Source organism: Akebia trifoliata, chromosome 1 (genome assembly GCF_017979445.1).
Source record: "Akebia trifoliata isolate Shusen 1 chromosome 1, ASM1797944v1, whole genome shotgun sequence".
Classification (NCBI taxonomy): domain Eukaryota; kingdom Viridiplantae; phylum Streptophyta; class Magnoliopsida; order Ranunculales; family Lardizabalaceae; genus Akebia; species Akebia trifoliata.
In genome coordinates, this window is record NC_141375.1 from 24,126,594 (window position 1) to 24,143,524 (window position 16,931).

The 16,931-nt window shown below is 34.0% G+C and overlaps 2 protein-coding genes across 2 annotated transcripts; both read left to right on the plus strand.

The window, feature by feature from the left end:
- The first annotated feature begins 626 nt into the window (after positions 1–626).
- LOC147411110 (uncharacterized) lies at positions 627–6,719 on the plus strand. Its single transcript, XM_086431291.1, has 3 exons — positions 627–2,874; positions 3,292–4,491; positions 6,354–6,719. The coding sequence occupies exons 1-3, from the start codon at positions 627–629 to the stop codon at positions 6,650–6,652; spliced, it is 3,747 nt and encodes a 1,248-aa protein (XP_086287417.1). The 3' UTR covers positions 6,653–6,719.
- Positions 6,720–11,465: 4,746 nt separating this feature from the next.
- Positions 11,466–16,931, plus strand: LOC147411111 (uncharacterized). Its single transcript, XM_086431362.1, has 4 exons — positions 11,466–12,117; positions 12,670–12,762; positions 12,905–14,608; positions 16,527–16,931. The coding sequence occupies exons 1-4, from the start codon at positions 11,466–11,468 to the stop codon at positions 16,823–16,825; spliced, it is 2,748 nt and encodes a 915-aa protein (XP_086287488.1). The 3' UTR covers positions 16,826–16,931.

Genomic DNA, 16,931 nt, shown 5'->3' on the forward strand with positions numbered 1-16,931 from the left:
CTTGAGAATTGAATGTTGAAAAAAATTAAATTTGAAGATGAATGATAAGAATATTACATATCAGTGATTAATTGATAAAGGATCATTATAAAAGCACCCCACGAATTAATAAGAGCAACACACACCATAGCCGAATTGTTTTATCTTGTATGGATTAAATTTTTTGGAATAAGTTGATTTTTAGTGAAGATGATAAAAGCTATGGTGTGGGCTGCCCTTATTAATTTCGAGGGTGCTGTTATAATTAATCATGGATAAATTATCAATTAATTCGTCAAATTTAATATGCTAATCCCTTATTGGGCGAATTTTTCAAAAAATACCAGACATTTGTGACAATAGCCACGACGACTCTATAATGTGGGACGGCTTAATCGTGAGTTGACTTAATCCACATTTTGTTGGAGTGCACAAATTTGCCACGTGGCACTGATAACTTGAAAATTTGCCCAACTTTTTCAGTACACCTCACTATGTGGAGACAAGTAGACAAGGACAACATATACATACGGCAACAACAACAAAAATAAAATAGAAGAGTTGTGGTGGAGTGCACTCAAGCTGGAACAATACTCTATAAATAAGTCCCAAAGGGTATTGGCTACCACAAGTCACACCCACAGCCAATGGCCTATATCCAGAAATATTTCTCCCTTGCATTGTTAGTAATTCTATGGGTTCTGCTTGTTTCTTGCAAAACAGAAGCAACATTTGAATCAGAAATTAAAGCCCTTCTCAAATGGAAAGACAGTCTTCAAAGTCAAGTTGTTTTAAGTTCATGGACAATAGATCATAACAGTACTACTGCGTCAAGCCCATGCAAGTGGCTCGGGATAGCTTGTAACAAGGTTGGAAGCGTAACTGAAATAAACCTTTCGAACATGGGTTTACAAGGTAAGCTTGACCACTTAAATTTCTCTTCCTTCCCAAATCTTGTTCATCTAAATCTAAGTGAGAACGGACTCACGGGTACCATCCCCATGCATATTGGTACACTTTCAAAACTCACTATTCTTGATCTTTATGATAATCGATTATTTGGTACCATCCCTTCATCTTTTGGTAATTTGAGTAATCTTATCATACTATACCTTACTCATAATTCTCTTTCTGGTCCAATCCCTTCAAACATGAGTACTTTGATGAACTTAATTGAATTAGATCTTTCTACAAACCAATTATCAGGTCCTATCCCTCCATCTTTTGGTAATTTGAGCACGCTTTCCGCTCTACGTCTTTTTCAAAATCAATTATCTAGTCCCATCCCTCCATCTTTTGGGAATTTGAGCATGCTTTCCACTCTATCTCTTTTTGAAAATCAATTATCTGGTCCCATCCCTCCATCTTTTGGGAATTTGAGTAATCTTATCATACTATACCTTACTCAAAATTCTCTTTCTGGTCCAATCCCTTCTAACATTGGTACTTTGAAGAACTTAGTGAAATTGGACCTATCTCAAAATCAATTATCAGGTTCCATTCCTCCATCTTTTGGTGATTTCAGCAAACTTACCATTTTAAACCTTTATCAGAATTCTCTTTCTGGACCAATCCCTCCTAATATAGGTTCTTTGAGGAACTTAATTGAATTAGATCTTTCTACAAACCAATTATCAGGTCCTATCCCTCTATCTTTTGGTAATTTGAGCACGCTTTCCACTCTACGTCTTTTTCAAAATCTATTATCTGGTCCCATCCCTCCATCTTTTGGGAATTTGAGTGATCTTATCATACTATACCTTACTCAAAATTCTCTTTCTGGTCCAATCCCTTCTAACATTGGTACTTTGAAGAACTTAGTGAAATTGGACCTATCTCAAAATCAATTATCAGGTTCCATTCCTCCATCTTTTGGTGATTTCAGCAAACTTACCATTTTAAACCTTTATCAGAATTCTCTTTCTGGACCAATCCCTCCTAATATAGGTTCTTTGAGGAACTTAATTGAATTAGATCTTTCTACAAACCAATTATCAGGTCCTATCCCTCCATCTTTTGGGAATTTGAGCACGCTTTCCACTCTACGTCTTTTTCAAAATCAATTATCTGGTCCCATCCCTCCATCTTTTGGGAATTTGAGTGATCTTATCATACTATACCTTACTCAAAATTCTCTTTCTGGTCCAATCCCTTCTAACATTGGTACTTTGAAGAACTTAGTGAAATTGGACCTATCTCAAAATCAATTATCAGGTTCCATTCCTCCATCTTTTGGTGATTTCAGCAAAATTACCATTTTATATCTTTATCAAAATTCTCTTTCTGGACCAATCCCTCCTAATATAGGTTTTTTGAGGAACTTAATCGATCTACGTCTTTTTGAAAATAAATTATCTGGTCCCATCCCTCCATGTTTTGTTAATTTTAGCAAGCTTTCGACTCTATCCCTTCAACGAAATTCACTTTCTGGACCAATCCCTCCAAACATTGGTGCTTTGAGGAACTTAATCAATTTGCGCCTTTCTGAAAATCCATTAACTGGTCCCATCCCTCCGTCTTTTGGGAATTTGAGCAAACTTACTAAATTAAGCATTGCTCAAACATCTCTTTCAGGACCAATCCCTCCTAACATTGGTTCATTGACGAACTTAGTCGATCTGCTCCTTCAGGGAAATCAAATATCTGGTTCCATCCCACCATCTTTTGGTAATTTGAGCAACCTCTCGTATCTAGACCTTTCTAATAATTCTCTTTCAGGACCAATCCCTTCTAACATTGGTACTTTGAAGAACTTAAAAGAACTGATTTTGTTTGAAAATCGATTATCTGGTTCATTTCCTCAAGAAATTGGAAATCTTTCATCTCTCTCTATTCTCGCTTTGTCTTATAACAACTTATCAGGCTACTTGCCACAACAAGTGTGTAAAAGCGGGTCATTAAAACATTTCAGTGCAAATAACAACTACTTCATGGGTCCGATTCCAAAAAGCTTGGTAAATTGCACAAGCTTATTTCGAGTTCGACTTGAAGGGAACCAACTCGATGGAAGTTTATCCCTAGCCTTTGGCTTTTGTCCAAATCTGAATTATATTGATTTGAGTTTCAATAGATTATCTGGTATTCTCTCACCAAATTGGGGAGACTGTCAAAACTTGACAGCACTAAAAATCCATGGTAATAAGATCAGTGGTCGTATACCAAATGAGTTAGGCAAGTTAACTCAACTACAAATGCTTGATCTTTCTTCAAACCAATTCATAGGAGAGATTCCAAAGGAGTTGAGTAGGTTGTCTATTTTGTTTGATTTGAGCTTGAATGATAACCAACTTTCAGGCGAAGTACCATTACAAATCGGAAGATTATCCAATTTGGAATCCCTAGACCTCTCGATGAATAAGCTAGTTGGAAAGATTCCAGAGCAATTGGGCAATTGCTTGAAATTAAGGTATTTGAGCTTGAGCAAAAACAATTTCACAGGAAACATCCCATACCAGATTGGCAATCTGAGAGCCTTACAAGAGTTACTAGATCTCAGTCTAAATTCGCTCACTGGGAAGATATCACCACAATTGGGAAATCTGATTATGTTAATAAGCTTTAATCTTTCCCACAATAAACTTGTTGGTTCCATTCCTAATTCTTTAAGTGACATGCTTAGCTTGTCATCCATCGATTTGTCGAATAATGAGTTAGAGGGTCGTCTTCCTGATAGCAAAGCTTTTCGAAACGCTTCATCGGAGGCATTCAGTAATAATAAGGGTTTATGCAGTGAATTTGGTTCATTGTCGCCTTGCAATCGATCTATAAATATGGGTGTTCGAAAAAATATACACAAATTACTTGTCGTCATTGTTGGCTCACTCCTAAGCACATTGGTTCTTATTCTAGTCGGGGTTTTCTGTCTTTTTCGTCGACGAATAAATCTGAGAAGGATAAAGAAGACTGACATTGCATCAAGCAATAAAGATATATTTGCAATATGGAATTATGATGGAAAGGTTGTATACGAAGACATAATCGATGCCACAGAAGATTTCGATGACAAATATTGTACAGGGGTGGGAGGACATGGACGAGTTTACAAGGCAGAGTTATCAAGTCATGTTTTAGCTATAAAGAAGCTTTGTACGCAGGAAGACGAGGAGTTAGACAATATCAAGTGTTTTGCGAATGAAATACAAGTTTTAACAGAAATTCGACATCGAAACATTCTGAAACTTTTCGGGTTTTGCTCTCACAAACGACACACGTTTTTGGTTTACGAATATATGGAAAGGGGTAGCCTAGATAAAATTCTCTGCAATGAGGGAAGAGCAATGGAATTAGATTGGGGTAAGAGAGTGAATATCATCAATGGTATAACCCATGCTATATCTTACATGCATCATGACTGCACTCCACCTATCATTCATCGAGACATATCAAGCAAAAACATTTTATTGGATTCGGAATTTGAAGCTTGTGTCTCCGATTTTGGCATTGCTAGGCTTTTAAAGCTCGATTCATCATTATGGACTACAATTGCAGGCACATATGGTTATATTGCTCCAGGCAAGTTTCTACTACAAAAGTCTCTTTTTTAATATTTTAATTTGTAGAATTGTTAGAATTTTTCATTAGGTCTCTTATTTATTCTAAATATAGTTTTGTCGGATTGGCCCAATTCTTTGCTTTAAAAAAGTTAGAAGGTATTTTAGTAAATAATGCACACTAAAACCATGATAAACATGTTATACGTTTAATATATATAAACGCACACGCAGTGGCTTGGAGAGGTTTTGAGTTCAACCGTCCTCTTTGTGACGCTTCAAGAGACAACAAAATTGTCAATGAATTTGTCTTATATGTGTTAAAAGTTTTGAAATGGACTGATTGTCGGTGAGGATGATTTTTTCACCATAGAGATCATCCTTACCAAAAATCAACCTATTTAGAAACTACTAATTCCATCAAAAGTGGTTTACAAAAAAATTGACGGTCCACGATTCTTCAACTTGTAAAATGGGGTTAGATCTTCCTCACCAAAAATCAGTCCATCATGTAACTTCTAACCCCATCAAAAGTAGTTTACAACAAACCATTGTCACAATTGTTGTCCCTTGAACCATCTCGAGTGTATATATACAGGGTTAGGATCCCTTTGACTCATAAGAATGACTCATGAAAAAAACATATGATCCCAACCCTTCAAATTAAAAATCCAATGGTTGAGATTTATCCTCGGGATAATCATTTATGAGATTTGTGTTATCAAGATACTCATAAATCTCAACCATTGGATTTTGTATTTAAAGATTTGGGATCAACTGATCCCAACCCATATGTACATATATGGGGTTATATGGACCGAAGGGGCCATCAATCTCTATGGACCACAAGCCAATGTGGCGCCCAAAACCACCATCAAGTATCACATATATGTAGAGCATGAAATTTTATGAACTTCCAAAAGAGAAAATGTTTAAAAAGAGATTTTTTTTTTTTTTTTTTTTCACTATTGGATTTAAATTTTAAATCTGAAAATTCAATATTTTCCATTTTCAAACTCAAGGTCCTGCCCAATTTTATATTTTTATATTTTGGATTTTCTTTTTCAAACCCAATCTAAACCACAAATTAAGAGGGATGAGGTGTCACTTGTACTAATGTGGACCATGCAACCTTTTCTCATACATATGATAGAGGGACAACTATTTGTTACAATGATTTTTACAATACCACCACCGGATGGACATCTAGAAAATGTAAAAAAAAGTTTTAAGAAATAGTTGTTCCCCAATCCCAATCCTCTATATGTACGTCGCGTTCGAGGGACATCTACAAGTAACTATTATTTTTACATCTCTCTGATGCCATATGTATATGACATATAGAGGGTAACCTTTGTTTGGTAATTGTTGTTATTTTTTTTTAACGAACAAAGTATCTGGTGCACATGCATTTTTCAAATTTACATTTAAATTTTTTTTTCTTCCAATACCAAATAAATACATTTACACGGACTATAAGAGGTAATTTTAAATAAATCAAGTACACCTAATACCTTTTTTTTTGTAAAAAAGGATTCATTACCATACCAAGGATACCCAAATCTTCTATATATTTTTGAAAATAAGTGGTAACTTTAGTTCCATGTTTTAATTGTAAATTAAATACATATCCATGGTTTTTAAAATTAATGATACATAATCCTTGACTTCAGTCTTCCATTAGAGATTGGCAAAATTTCTTTCTTTGAAAAACCCTTGCCTTCAACCTCTTTTACAAAACCCTTGATTTTCCCAAAAGTCAAAAATTCACCACTTTTTCTCATTTTTATAAAAAGGGGTTATATCTGATTTTGTAAATTTTTTAAAGTTTAAACCCAACACCCTTCTTTATTTCATTTAAATACATTTAGTTTTTGTGTGCAGAGCTTGCAACTACAATGGTCGTGACTGAAAAATGTGATGTTTATAGCTTTGGTGTATTGGCCATAGAAGTGATCATGGGGAGGCATCCCAAGGAACTTATATCGTCTTTATGGTCTTCAAGTGATCCAACAATAATGCTAAAGGATGTGTTAGACCCACGCCTTTCACCTCCTACCGATCAACAATTTGAAGACAAAATTGCTTCTTTACTGATGCTAGCTCTTGCTTGTATAAATGCTAATCCACAATCTCGGCCAACCATGCGTTCGGTGTCGCAAAATCTACTTTCTATGAACTAAGTTTTTTATAGTTTGTTTCTCACAATTGAATCAGTCAAATAAATAATATGTTAATTAAATATTTTGGAAGATCTATAGCTATATTAGCTTAATAGAAAAATCAAACTTTCCCCATTTTCAGAATACTTATTTCTATGATTAAATATATCAAGAATTGCTCCAAATGGACTCGCGGCAGCTGCAATCTCACTCAAGGATTGAATGAGCCTAGGTATTAATAGAAAAAGGTTCCAATTAGAACTTAAACTTGCCATCATTAAAGTCATTTAATTCCTAAAGATTTAGGGTGAGCTGAACAAATTTTGTTCTTCCATTCAATTCTATCTAAAGTCTCATATTTGGTTATGTCAGGAGTGTTTATATTTTGTTCTCATTACTTCAATCCATGTTCTTTTTGGTCTTTCTCGCAATCTCTTACAACTTTCATGGAAGTCTTTCTAATTGGGTTGTTGTTTTAATGAGGGCACATACATCTTTAAAATGTAACACAACATGAAAAAAAGCCTATATTTGGTTGCACATTTAACTGATCGATTGTTTCTAATGTAACTGGTGGGATGCATGGAAAGTTGGCAATCCAAGGATTATTGGTAAAAAGTTGACGGTGCACAGGGTATTTAACAGATTCTTCAATCTGAATAGGTGCCTAGTAATTCCAATGGGTTTCATACCTATTGAGTTTCTTAATCCATTTACGAATGCATGTAAGTTTTGTAATTGTTATTTATTTATAGAGATCAATTTTGTTAAAAAATAATAATAATTCAAACTTTCTACAGAAAAGAGGCATTTGTATATCCGAGATTCTGTGTGACAAATTTTCTCAAAATAATGCAAATTTTGAGAAAATATACAGTTGTGATAATACTGAACTTTGTTGTATCTTAAAGACAAGTTCGCCAGCAACCCATCTGCATCTTTGTGTTCAATCGAAGTGGGGATGTCTGTTGTCTATAAGACAACATAGATTACTACATGCCTTAGAGCAATTTTCTTCTTTTTCAAGTTCTATTTTTTGAACATCATCAATGGTGTAACCCATGCTATATCTTACATGCATCATGACTGCACTCCGCTTATCATTCATCGAGACATATTAAGTAAAAACATTTTATTGGATTCGGAATTTGAGGCTTTTGTCTCCAATTTTGGCATTACTAGGATTTTAAAGCTCGATTCATCATTATGGACTACAGTTGCAGGCACATATGGTTATATCGCTCCTGGCAAGTTTTTACTACAAAATTCTGTTTTTTTATATTTTAATTTGTAGAATTGTTAGGATTTTTCATTAGGTAGCACACAAATGGAAATATATACCATATAAATATTCTCTTATTTATTCTAAATATAGTTGGTTGGATCGGCCCAATTCTTTGCTTTACAAAAGTTTGAAGGTATTTTAGTAAACAAAGCACACAAGAAGCCAAGATAAACATGTTACATGTTTAATATATATACACACACACTGTAGCTTGGAGAGGTTTTGAGTTCAACCCTCCTCCTCCTTGTTGCGTTTCAAGGGACAACAACTGTGACAAAGAATTTTGTCTTATATGTGTTAGAAGTTTAGGAATGGGCTGATTGTTGGGGAGGATGATTTTTTCACCATAGAGATCATCCTTACCAAAAATCAGCCTATTTAGAAACTTCTAATTTCATCAAAAGTGATTTATAAAAAAATTGACGATCCACGATTCTTCAACTTGTAAAATGGGATAAGAAATTTTGGAATGAGCTGATTTTTGACGAGGATGATCTCCTCACCATTGAGATCTTTCTCGCCAAAAATCAGTCCATTATGGAACTTCTAACCCCATCAAAAGTAGTTTACAAAAAATCGTTGTGACAATTGTTGTCCCTTGAACAGTCCCACGTGTATATATATGGTTAGGATCCATTGACTCCTAAGAATGACTCATGAATAAAACACATGATCCCAACCCTTCAAATGAAAAATCTAATGATTGAGAAAAATACTCGGGATAAGCATCTCCCGAGGATGTCATTTGTATATGAGATATAGGGGGTAATTATTATTATTATTATTATTATTATTATTATTATTATTTTATGAACAAGATATGTGGTATACATGCATTTTTCAAATTTATTTTTAAAACTTTTTTTTCTTCCATTTCCAAATAAATACATGTACAAAAGTTATAAAAGGTAATTTTAAATAAATCAAGTACACTTAATACCTTTTTTTTGGTAAAATAGATTCATTACCATATAGGGGATACCCCAATCTTCTAAATATTTTGAAAACAAGTGGTAACTTCAGTTCCATGTTTTAATTGTAAATTAAATACATATCCATGGTTTTTAAAATCAATGATACATAACCCTTGACTTCAGTCTTCCATTAGAGATTGGCAAAATTTCTTCGAAAAACTCTTACCTTCAACCTCTTTCCAAAAACCCTTGATTTTCCCAAAAGTCAAGAATTGACCTCTTTTTCAGACCAACAAATTCACCACTTTTTCCTCATTTTTAGAAAAAGGGTTTATATCTGATTTTGTAAAATTTTAAAAGTTTAAACCAAACGCCCTTCTTTATTTCATTTAAGTACATTTAGGTTTTATGCGCAGAGCTTGCAAGTACAATGGTCGTGACTGAAAAATGTGATGTTTATAGCTTTGGTGTATTGGCCATAGAAGTGATCATGGGGAGGTATCCTGAGGAACGTATATCGTCTTTATGGTCTTCAAGTGATCCAACAATAATGCTAAAGGATGTTTTAGACCCACGCCTTTCACCTCCTTTCGATCAACAATTTGAAGACAAAATTGTTTCTTTACTGATGTTAGCTCTTGTTTGTATAAATGCTAATCCACAATCTCGGCCAACCATGTGTTCGGTGTTGCAAAATCTACTTTCTGTGAACTAAGTTTTTCATAGTTAGTCTCTCCCTATTGAATCAGTCAAATAATTGATCACCAAACAGAGTTCAATGGGCAAAAATAATCACCCACTCAACTCTGTCTCCAGATCCTTTATTTGACACCATTTCATTGAGGAAAAAACCAAAGAAAAACTTTGTTCACTAAATAAATAGACTGGATGCCCTAATTTTTGTTGTTATTTAATGAATATGAAGTTATAAGTGTGAGGAGAATGGCCTATTTTGTGGGCACTAGATGGATATTTATATGAGTGGTTATAATCTGGTTTCTGTTTACTACAATAATATTTCTTGTACCCAAAAATCATTGAACTATTAGCTTGAATCAAATTAAATTTTAAGAATTAATATAAGGACTTAAGGAGTACTTGGCTGAAAGCTGAGCTTAGACTAGTGATAGTAATCATATTATGGTAAAATATGGGCAACAACATTTTACAATTGTACTCTCAAATCTTTCTAACTTGATCAAGGGTCTTGGATAGAGAAACCTTATCCGATTTTGAGATTTTTTACAAGGTTCAAAAATAAAATATATTATAATCTCATGTTAAAAGGATACTTCTGAAATTGTATAAAGTATATTATAATTTCATGACAAAAGGCTCTTTTTAATATTGTATAAAATACATTTTGATATTATATCAGAAGGATACTTTCAACAAAAAAAGTATTTTCGATAGTAAAAATAGGAAAATTACTATTTTTTACCATTTTGGTAAATAAGATGTATAGTGCTCCATTTTGATAAATAATCGATATGTCGTGCATGTTTTGATAAATTTTTCACAAAATTATTGTTAAATCAGATCTACGAGGTATGGGGTGTGGTAAAGAATTATACCTGCTACAGTAATCAAATGCTGATGTAGTTTAAACTAGCCAGAAATTTCCTATACTACTTAATTATATGATTCACCATGACTATCTTGCCAAGTCGCCTTCGACCAGTATCATAGTAACCGTATTTGGATTTAGCAACTCTTTGACGGAGGTTCAGTTTGATTGATTTGTATATGTTAAAATTGTGAAAATTTCAGGAAGAAATAATCTCCAGATGATGCTTATTCTATTTCTTTTCCAAATTCATCTTCTTCAAACTTCTTGAAAATCTATTTCTTAAGTTGAATGATAAGAATATTACATATCAGTAACTAATTGATAAATGATAATTATAAAAGCACCCCACGAATTAATAAGAGCAACCCACACCATAGCTGAATTGTTTATTCTTACATGGATTAAAAGTTTTGGAATGAGTTGATTTTTAGTGAAGATGATCAGAGCTATGGTGTGGGTTGTCCTTATTAATTTTTAGAGTGCTTTTATAATTAATTATTGATAAATTATCAATTAATTCGTCAATTTAATATGCTAATCCCTTATTGGGCGAATTTTTCGAAAAATACAACACATTTGTGACAATAACCACGATGACTCTATAATGTGGGACGGGTTAACCCTGAGTTGACTTAATCAACATTTTGTTGGAGTGCAAAAACTTGCCACATGGCACTGATAACTTGAAATTTTGCCCAACTTTTTCAGAACGCCTCACTATGTAGAGACAAGTAGACAAGGACAACATATACATACGGCAACAACAACAACAAAAAAAACAAAAAAAAATAGTATATAAAATAAAACAGAAGAGTCGTGCTGGAGTTAACTCAAGATGGTACCTCATATCGCACTTTTTTTCACTTGTATCTCGATGAAAAGATGTGGATAAGTACGGAACCATAGATGTTTTTCATTGAGATACTGAGTGAAAGGCATCTATGGTTCCATGCATACCTCCATGTCAGGAATATGTGAATAGATGTAAATTTTAAAGTGACGCCAACAATACTCTATAAATAAGTCCCATAGGGTATTGGTTACCACAAGTCACACCCACAGCCAATGGCCTACATCCAGAAATATTTCTCCCTTGCATTGTTAGTAATTCTATGGGTTCTGTTTGTTTCTTGCAAAACAGAAACAACATTTGAATCAGAAATTAAAGCCCTTCTCAAATGGAAAGACAGTCTTCAAAGTCAAGTTGTTTTAAGTTCATGGACAATAAATCATAACAGTACCACTGCATCAAGCCCATGCAAGTGGCTCGGGATAGCTTGTAACAAGGTCGGAAGCGTAACTGAAATAAACCTTTCAAACATGGGTTTACAAGGTAAGCTTGACCACTCAAATTTCTCTTCCTTCCCAAATCTTGATCATCTAAATCTAAGTGAGAACGGACTCACTGGTACCATCCCCATGCATATTGGTACACTTTCAAAACTCACTATTCTTGATCTTACTGATAATCAATTATTTGGTACCATCCCTTCATCTTTTGGTAATTTGAGTAATCTTACCATACTATACCTTTATCGTAATTCTTTTTCTGGTCCAATCTCTTCTAACATTGGTACTTTGAAGAACTTAGTGCAATTGGACCTATCTCAAAATCGATTATCAGGTTCCTTGCCTCCATCTCTTGGAGATTTGAGCAAACTTTTCATTCTATACCTTAATCAGAATTCTCTTTCTGGACGAATCCCTCCAAGTATAGGTTCTTTGAGGAACTTAATCGATCTAAGTCTTTTTGAAAATCAATTATCTGGTCCCATCCCTCCTTTTGGGAATTTGAGTAATTTTTTCATACTACACCTTGCTCAAAATTCTCTTTCTGGTCCAATCCCTTCTAACATTGGTACTTTGAAGAATTTATTGAAATTGGACCTATCTCAAAATCGATTATCAGGTTCCATGCCTCTATCTTTTGGTGATTTGGGCAACCTTTCCATTTTATACCTTTATCATAATTCTCTTTCTGGACCAATCCCTCCTAATATAGGTTCTTTGAAGAACTTAATCGATCTACGTCTTTTTGAAAATAAATTATCTGGTCCCATCCCTCCATCTTTTGTTAATTTTAGCAAGCTCTCGACTCTAGCCCTTCAATGAAATTTTCTTTCTGGACCAATCCCTCAAAACATTGGTGCTTTGAGGAACTTAGTCGATTTGAGACTTTTTGAAAATCCATTAATTGGTCCCATCCCTCCATCTTTTGGGAATTTGAGCAAACTTACTATATTATACATTACTCAAACTTCTCTTTCAGGACCAATCCCTCCTAACATTGCTTCATTGACGAGTTTAGTCGATCTGCACCTTGAGGATAATCAAATATCTGGTTCCATCTCTCCATCTTTTGGTAATTTGAGCAACCTCTCGTTTTTAAACCTTTTTAATGATTCTCTTTCAGGACCAATCCCTTCTAGCATCGGTACTTTAAAGAACTTAAAAGAACTGGTTTTGTTTGAAAATCAATTATCTGGTTCATTACCTCAAGAAATAAGAAAATCTTTCATCTCTCTCTATTCTTAGTTTGTTTTATAACAACTTATCGGGCTACTTGCCACAACAAGTATGTAAAAGTGGGTCATTAAAACATTTCAGTGCAAGTAAAAACTACTTCATGGGTCCGATTCCAAAAGGCTTGGTAAATTGCACAAGCTTATTTCGAGTTCGACTTGAAGGGAACCAACTCGATGGAAATTTATCCCTAGCCTTTGGCTTGTGTCCAAATTTGAATTATATTGATTTGAGTTTCAATAGATTATCTGGTATTCTCTCACCAAATTGGGGAGACTGTCAAAACTTGACAGCACTAAAAATCCATGGTAATAAGATCAGTGGTCGTATACCAAATGAGTTAGGCAAGTTAACTCAACTACAAATGCTCGATCTTTCTTCAAACCAATTTGTAGGAGAGATTCCAAAGGAGTTGAGTAGGTTGTCTGTTTTGTTTTATTTGAACTTGAATGATAACCAACTTTCAGGTGAAGTACCATTACAAATCGGAAGATTATCCAATTTGGAATACCTCGACCTCTCGATGAATAAGCTAGTTGGAAAGATTCCAGACCAATTGGGCAATTGCTCGAAATTAGGGTATTTGAGCTTAAGCAAAAACAATTTCATAGGAAACATGCCATATCAGATTGGCAATCTGAGAGCCTTACAAGAGTTACTAGATCTCAGTCTAAATTCGCTCACTAGGAAGATATCACCACAATTGGGAAATCTGATTATGTTAGTAAGCTTGAATCTTTCCCACAATAAACTTGTTGGTTCCATTCCTAATTCTTTAAGTGATATGCTTAGCTTGTCATCCATCGATTTGTCGAATAATGAGTTAGAGGGTCGTCTTCCTGATAGCAAAGCTTTTCGAAACGCTTCATCGGAGGCATTCAGTAATAATAAAGGTTTATGCAGTGAATTTGGTTCATTGTCGCCTTGCAATCGATCTATAAATATGGGTGTTAGAAAAAATATACACAAATTATTTGTCGTCATTGTTGGCTCACTCCTAAGCACATTGGTTCTTATTCTAGTCAGGGTCTTCTATCTTTTTCGTCGACGAATAAATCTGAGAAGGGTAAAGAAGACTGATATTGCATCAAGCAGTAAAGATATATTTGCAATATGGAATTATGATGGAAAGGTTGTACACGAAGACATAATCGAAGCCACAGAAGATTTCGATTACAAATATTGTATCGGGGTGGGAGGACATGGACGAGTTTACAAGGTAGAGTTATCAAGTCATGTTTTAGCTATAAAGAAGCTTTGTACGCAGGAAGACGAGGAGTTAGACAATATGAAGTGTTTTGCAAATGAAATACAAGTTTTAACAGAAATTCGACATCGAAACATTGTGAAACTTTTCGGGTTTTGCTCTCACAAGCGACACACATTTTTGGTTTACGAATATATGGAAAGGGGTAGCCTAGATAAAATTCTCTGCAATGAGGGAAGAGCAATGGAATTAGATTGGGGTAAGAGAGTGAATATCATCAATGGTATAGCCCATGCTATATCTTACATGCATCATGACTGCACTCCACCTATCATTCATCGAGACATATCAAGCAAAAACATTTTATTGGATTCGGAATTTGAAGCTTGTGTCTCCGATTTTGGCATTGCTAGGCTTTTAAAGCTCGATTCATCATTATGGACTACAATTGCAGGCACATATGGTTATATTGCTCCAGGCAAGTTTCTACTACAAAAGTCTCTTTTTTAATATTTTAATTTGTAGAATTGTTAGAATTTTTCATTAGGTCTCTTATTTATTCTAAATATAGTTTTGTCGGATTGGCCCAATTCTTTGCTTTAAAAAAGTTAGAAGGTATTTTAGTAAATAATGCACACTAAAACCAAGATAAACATGTTATACGTTTAATATATATAAACGCACACGCAGTGGCTTGGAGAGGTTTTGAGTTCAACCGTCCTCTTTGTGACGCTTCAAGAGACAACAAAATTGTCAATGAATTTGTCTTATATGTGTTAAAAGTTTTGAAATGAACTGATTGTCGGTGAGGATGATTTTTTCACCATAGAGATCATCCTTACCAAAAATCAACCTATTTAGAAACTACTAATTCCATCAAAAGTGGTTTACAAAAAAATTGACGGTCCACGATTCTTCAACTTGTAAAATGGGGTTAGATCTTCCTCACCAAAAATCAGTCCATCATGTAACTTCTAACCCCATCAAAAGTAGTTTACAACAAACCATTGTCACAATTGTTGTCCCTTGAACCATCTCGAGTGTATATATACAGGGTTAGGATCCCTTTGACTCATAAGAATGACTCATGAAAAAAACATATGATCCCAACCCTTCAAATTAAAAATCCAATGGTTGAGATTTATCCTCGGGATAATCATTTATGAGATTTGTGTTATCAAGATACTCATAAATCTCAACCATTGGATTTTGTATTTAAAGATTTGGGATCAACGGATCCCAACCCATATGTACATATATGGGGTTATATGGACAGAAGGGCCATCAATCTCTATGGACCACAAGCCAATGTGATGTCCAAAACCACCATCAAGTATCACATGTATGTAAAGCATGAAATTTTATGAACTTCCAAAAGAGAAAATGTTTAAAAAGAGAATTTTTTTTCTTTTTTTTTCACTATTTGATTTAAATTTTAAATCTGAAAATTCAATATTTTCCATTTTCAAACTCAAGGTCCTGCCCAATTTTATATTTTTATATTTTGGATTTTCTTTTTCAAACCCAATCTAAACCACAAATTAAGAGGGATGAGGTGTCACTTGTACTAATGTGGACCCAGGGACCACATGGTCCCTGCTTCCATGCAACCTTTTCTCATACATAGGATAGAGGGACAACTATTTGTTACAATGATTTTTACAATACCACCACCGGATGTTGTTGGATCTTGTAAAATGGACGACATCTAGAAAATGTGAAAAAAAGTTATAATAAATAGTTGTTCCCCAATCCCAATCCTATATATATATATATATATATATATATATATATATATATACACGTCGCCTTCGAGGGACATCTAGAAGTAACTATTATTTTTACATCTCTCTGATGTCATATGTATATGACATATAGAGGGTAACCTTTGTTTGGTAATTGTTGTTTTGTTTTTTTTTTCTTCCAATACCAAATAAATACATATACACAGGCTATAAGAGGTAATTTTAAATAAATCAAGTACATCTAATACTTTTTTTTTGTAAAAAGGATTCATTACCATACCAGGGATACCCAAATCTTCTATATATTTTTGAAAACAAGTGGTAACTTTAGTTCCATGTCTTAATTGTAAATTAAATACATATCCGTAGTTTTTAAAATTAATGATACATAATCCTTATAATCCTTGACTTCAGTCTTCCATTAGAGATTAGCAAAATTTCTTTCTTTGAAAAACCCTTGCCTTCAACCTCTTTTACAAAACCCTTGATTTTCCCAAAAGTCAAAAATTCACCACTTTTTCATACCAACAAATTCACCACTTTTTTCTCATTTTTATAAAAAGGGTTTATATCTGATTTTGTAAATTTTTTAAAGTTTAAACCCAACACCCTTCTTTATTTCATTTAAATACATTTAGTTTTTGTGTGCAGAGCTTGCAAGTACAATGGTCGTGACTGAAAAATGTGATGTTTATAGCTTTGGTGTATTGGCCATAGAAGTGATCATGGGGAGGCATCCCGAGGAACTTATATCGTCTTTATGGTGTTCAAGTGATCTAACAATAATGCTAAAGGATGTGTTAGACCCACGCCTTTCACCTCCTACCGATCAACAATTTGAAGACAAAATTGCTTCTTTACTGATGCTAGCTCTTGCTTGTATAAATGCTAATCCACAATCTCGGCCAACCATGCGTTCGGTGTCGCAAAATCTACTTTCTATGAACTAAATTTTTTATAGTTTGTTTCTCCCAGTTGAATCAGTCAAATAAATAATATGTTAATTAAATATTTTAGAAGATCTATAGCTATATTAGCTTAATAGAAAAATCAAAC